Genomic DNA, 5,766 nt, shown 5'->3' on the forward strand with positions numbered 1-5,766 from the left:
GTTGAAAAATGGGCAGAAAAACTGAAAAGACATTTTTTCCAAAGAGGTAATGCAGATGGCTAACAGGCATATGAAAAGATGCTCAACATTGCTAATCATCAGGGAAATGCAAATCAAAACCACAATATCACCTCACAATTGTCAGAATGGCTACCATTAAAAAGAACACAAACAACAAATGTTGGCAAGGATGTGGAGGAAAGAGAACCCTCGTACACTGTTGGTGGGAATGTAAATTGGTGCAGCCACTGTAGAAAACAGCATGGAGGTTTCTCAAAAAACTAAAAATAGAACTACCATATGACCTAGCAATTCCACTCCTGGGTATATATCTGAAAATAACAAAAACACTGATTCAAAAAGATATATACACCCTAATGTTCATAGCAGCATTATTCACAGTTGCCAAGATAAAGATATGGAAGCAACCTAAGTGTCCATCAACAGATAAATGGATAAAGAAGAGGGGGTGTATATATATATATATATATATATATACACATACATACATATACACACACACACACACAATGGGATACTACCCAGCCATAAAAAAGAATGAGATTTTGCCATTTGCAGCAACATGGATGGACTTGGAGGGCATTATGCTAAGTGAAATAAGTCAGACATAGAAAGACAAATATTGTATGATACCACTTATATGTGGAATCTAAAAATATAACAAACTAGTGAATATAACAAAAAAGTATACTCACAGATATAAAGAACAAACTAGCAGTTACCAGTGGTGGGGGAGGGACAATATAGGGATGGGAGAGGCACAGATTTTGGGTGTAAGGTAAGCTCAAGAATGTATTGTACAACATGGGGAATATAGCCAATATTTTGTCATAACAGTAAATGGAAAGTAATTTAAAAAACTGTATAAAAAATAAAAAATTTTAAAAAAGATATAGCACAATATTCTATAGCTCAATATTCTGTAACAACCTAATTGGGAAAAGAATTTGAAAAAGAATAGATGCATGTAAATGTATAACTGAATCTTTGTTGTACATCTGAAACTAACAGAACATTGTTAATCAACTGTACTCCAGTATAAAATAAAAAGTAAAAAAAAAAAAAAAAAAAGTAGGAATATTTTCCCCCTTCTTGGCTCCCCAGAAGCCAAAAACTCTCAAAGGCAAGGCTGTGTCTTCTCTTTAACTCCTCTTCCCCCTCTCCTGGCCTCCTCTGGAAGAGCAGAAGAGGGTGGTGTATTCAACAGCCATTCAACCAATGTGGTTGATTACTCATCTGTCTAATCTTAAATGACTGTTCCCTTTCTGGTTCACCGATCATGGCTCTGCCATGCTCCTTGGGGCAATAAATACCAGTCTGGACTGGTCGCCCAGAATGGAGACCTCTGTCTGTCTTGTCAGCCAAGAAGCCTATCTCTACCTGAGCTCCCACCATTCATGAAGTTCCTTCGTCTGATTTTAACTGTTACCCTGCTCCTGGTCCAGGTCACCCCAGGTAACCAGGATCTCTCCCAAGGGGCAGTGGGTCAGGGAACCTGATGCATATTCAGGGAACTCTGGGGGCTTTATAGCTTAGGCTGGGAGAATGGCCTTGGGCAGGGAGGATGGCCTTTGGATACCTCTCTAGCCAACGGGAAGTTTGAGTTCCCTGGTGCTGATTTTTTCAGTGCTATTGGTTGACCACTCTGACCTTCTCTGTGGTTGGCTCTGGAGAAGTTGAACATGATGATGGTGAGGTGGGGCAGGTACACGGAGGAGAGAGACTTGGACATAGAGTATAGAGGAAGTGGGGGCTTTTCCAAAAACATTCCTTGGGAGAATTTGAATTTTGATCAATTGCCTCTATGAAAATGGTTCCTTAATTTCTGATTGTTTGAGGATTCTGATTCCACTCTCTCAGCCAACCTCAATTTATCTGGGCTACTTTAGGTTGTAGTTTCCCCAGAGCAGCTGTTCCTAATTATTTCAGCTCATTAAGACCAGTGAAAAGCTCTGGGATGTTGTGGAGAAGAGTTTTACAGATAACCAAGAAGACTTGCAGACGTCCTGAGGGGTGTATTTCAGATTCCTGTCCCCTTTCATTAATATGATCAGAGACGGTATCCAAGGGCAAAGGGAAAAGATGGTTAGTTGATACCTGGGCACCTGTGTACCTTATAATATGGTGGAGATGAAAGCCTGGAGAGAGGAGTCCTCTTGCCTCCCCAAAGGCCAGGGAAGGGAAGCTGACAAGTAGGTCCCAGGCCACTGAGTGGGGAGAATTTTGGGATTGTGACTGGGGACACAAGTGGGGAAAGAAAAGATAGTGACTATAATCTCCCTTAAACCTGGAGGATGCCTAATGAGGGCTTCTTCCTCATGTCTTCTTATTTCCCTTTACTGTCTTTTCTACTGGGCTTTGGCCTCCCCTTTCCCCAGCCCTCTGTTTATTTCAAGACTGATCCGTCCCTCTCCTTTCCTTTTAATTTCAGCCATGAAGTGTTGGGGTAAGTTGGGAAGATGCAGAACAACGTGTGAACAGAATGAAGTGTTCTATATATTTTGCAGGAATGAGGTTATGTGCTGTGTAAATCCCAAGTATGTACCTGTTGGAAACTGAATCCTCAAACATGGCTGGAAGACTGGGATAAGTTTCTGTGGTCTGATACCTCATCTAAACTAGAGTCTAACATCATTGGACCCTACAGTTCTGTTAAATCATTCTTTACTGTACCCTGTTTGTGTCTGGCAGTTCTACCCAGTTATATTTAGAAATATTATGTTTTATATATAATTTATATACACTATATTTAGAAATAAATAAGGAGTGAAGTAAGGTGCATATGGGTATTAGGGAGAACAGTATGGACCAGTAAGTGGTAATAATCTCAGTCTCGCCCATAGCTCTCAGCCTGCTGGCCCATGGATGGTCGCAGATGATATAAATAAGGAATGTTCATTCTGTTTGATTCTTGTTTTCTAGACCAGCACTGCCAATAGAATTTTCTGCAACAATAGAATTGTTCCATATCTGTGTTGTCCAATATGGTAACTACTAGCCACATTTGGCTATTAAGCATTTGAAACGTGGCTAGTGTGAGTGGGGAGCTGAAATTTTAATTTAATCTATACTTAAATGTACATAGCTAAATGTGGCTATTGGTTATTGTATTGGACAGTGTAGTAGCTTTAGAGTCTAGAGATATAAAGCGGAGGCAGGTCATGGGGCTCAATCTCTGGGTATTTTAGGGGAAGTCAAGGAGGCAAGCTAGGGTCTGTGGGGAACACATTCTTAGTCTGCTGGTTCTCTTTCTCTACCTTTACACCAAAGGCTGCAACTCCTCTGATAATACTTGCAGTTCTGTCTTGTTAGGGACTCCAGGAATGTGCCATTCGCCATGGAGAGAGTTGGTATCAGGTCCCATGTGGATTCCTGCTCCATCTCTTTCCTTTCTCCCTAGTTGGGGCTGCATGGTGTTGAACTGCTGGCTAGTCCTTTTCCAGGACTGATCCTGAACTGAGACAACAGGGATTTTACTGTCTCCAGCTCCATGACTTGGGTCATGGTTCCAAGTATTCCCAACCCATTGCTACTTATCTGACTAATCAAAAAGAACTGATTCTTTATCCTGAGTTGGAAAGTTCTGTCTGGAGATACCTGTCTACTATCCAGTCCCTTCATCTGAGAACACTGAAACTGGCCTCAGGCTTATGGCTTGACTCAGTCATCCCTAGAACGCCTTTTTGATGAGTACCTCCAGCCTTAGTGTCTAAGTATCACTGCAGCTGTCAAAGGATGAGTATTGGATTCAGGATCAGAAGATCTGGCTTCAAATCCATGCTTGATCACATATCAGATGCATGATCCTAGGCAAACCATTTAATCATCTCTGTTTTATTTTCTCATCTATAAAACAAGGACTTATCTTACCCAAGCACAGGGATATTGTGAGGATTAAATGAAATAACAGGAAAGTACCCAGTACAGAGTGTAGCACACATTCGATTCTGATAAATGTAAGTTGAATCTAGATTGATCTGACTCCCTAATTTTCTCCTTTTAGACTCTGCATAGAAATACCCTGACTATAAAAAATTAAGATCCTCCTTCCCCAGTTTGTCCCAACTCCTACTTGCCAGATTGAATCACTCTTAAAATTGAAATGAAGCCCTTGACCTCACTACTTTTTCACTGATCATCTCAACCTCCTGACTCCACTTCCCTCTGTACTCAGGTTGTATATCATGATCTAGCCCTGTAACAATTCTTTTTGCAGACAGTCTCAACTCCCATGTTCCACCTGCTTAAAATATTCCCAGTTTGGTAGAATTCAACCACTTGCTTGGCTTCTCCATATGTATACTTTATCAGCTAATTATTCTTGGAGAAAATTATCTAACTGGCCTCACTGATTTTATAGGAAACTCAGGGCCTCAAACCTCAAATAGCACTCAACACTTCCCCACCTAATCTCTTGATTTCTTCTAGGAAGCTTGACTTCTCACTCTCTGAAATCACTATTCCATGAGTTTTCCTTGCTCCTCAATTTTCTATTACTTCCTTTCTCTAAAATATTACTCCTTGACTCATATTTTGAGAAAATGGAAACAACTCCTTCATCTTCTCTTGACTAGGTCTACATATTCTTTCATCTGGTTCTACAACTCCTGTCTTCCTTTTGTTTATGATGGAACAGTGGTGCCTGCTCCTGAGAAACCAACCCCTCCACTTGTCCACACCCCCTTTTTTCTACCCTACTCAAGGACTTCATCTTCAATTGTTCTCTTCATTCTCCCACTCTCTACTGGACCATTTCTATCATTATACAAAGATGTTCTCGTACCTCCCATCTCAAAACAAAACATCCCTTAGTCCCATATCCCTTTCTGGATTATGCCCCATTTCTTTGCAATTCTTCAAAGAAAAATTTCTCAAAATGCCGTCTGCCTTCACTTCCCTACTTTCTCATTTTGCATTCACTTTTCAACTCAATTCAATTTGGCATTAACCTTGCCATTGAAACTTCTCTTGTAAAGGTCACTAATTATCTCCAATGTTGCCAAACTCAATACAGGCATCCTTTTTTTCTTTCATTGACTTCTGAGCAGTATTTGACATAGGGGCCACTACCTCCTCATTGAAATGCTTTCTTCTCTTGACTTCTGAGTTACCAGACTCTTAGTTTGCCTTTAATTGGCCAGGCAATTTCTTTTGTCTTCTATCTATGTTCTTCCTTCCCTCCTTCCGAATCACAAGGGCTTCTTTCTATTTTTTTTCCCCCACTGGTGCTTTTAACACCTTCCATATGCTGACCACTTCCAAATTCATATCTCTAACCCCAGACTCTCTCAAACCTCTGGACTGATATATCTGCCTCCTTAAGTGACATCTCCATTTGGATGCCTAATGTATCCTCTTGGTGGGGACCTTGCTTCACCAAGCCTTGTTACTACCCTATTATTTCCCTTTTCAGTAAATAGTAACAACATATACCAGTTGCTCCAAACCTAGAAGTCATCCTTGGTTCCTTACTTTGCTTCACTGCATTCAGTTTATCAGCAAGTCCTATGGCTGTGCCCTCGAAATATATCTGAAGACCATCCATGCCTTTCCATCTAGTTCAAGTCACTGTTATCTTTTTTCCTAGTTTTCTTTTCTTTTTTTTACTTTTTATCGTATATCCGAGTATAGTTGATTAACAATATTGTAATAGTTTCAGGTGTACATTAAAGTGATTCAGTTATAAATATACATGTATCTATTCTTTTTCAAATTCTTTTCCCATTTAGTTTGTTACATAATACT

At 40.1% G+C, this 5,766-nt stretch overlaps 1 protein-coding gene across 1 annotated transcript; it reads left to right on the forward strand.

The window, feature by feature from the left end:
• The first annotated feature begins 1,418 nt into the window (after positions 1-1,418).
• LOC137750533 (beta-defensin 121-like) lies at positions 1,419-2,580 on the forward strand. The gene is made up of 2 exons (XM_068524894.1): positions 1,419-1,476; positions 2,453-2,580. Exons 1-2 carry the CDS (start codon positions 1,419-1,421, stop codon positions 2,578-2,580), a joined length of 186 nt encoding a protein of 61 aa, XP_068380995.1.
• The last annotated feature ends 3,186 nt before the right edge of the window (positions 2,581-5,766 follow it).

This window comes from Eschrichtius robustus, chromosome 16 (assembly GCF_028021215.1).
Source record: "Eschrichtius robustus isolate mEscRob2 chromosome 16, mEscRob2.pri, whole genome shotgun sequence".
In the NCBI taxonomy this organism is placed as follows: Eukaryota; Metazoa; Chordata; class Mammalia; order Artiodactyla; family Eschrichtiidae; genus Eschrichtius; species Eschrichtius robustus.

Bases quoted from the DNA above. Each gene is read 5' to 3' on its own strand.
- LOC137750533 (XM_068524894.1), top strand. From the start codon at position 1,419: ATGAAGTTCCTTCGTCTGATTTTAACTGTTACCCTGCTCCTGGTCCAG. The intron at 1,477-2,452 runs GTAACCAGGATC...TTTTAATTTCAG, and splicing joins CCTGGTCCAGGTCACCCCAG to CCATGAAGTGTTGGGGTAAG.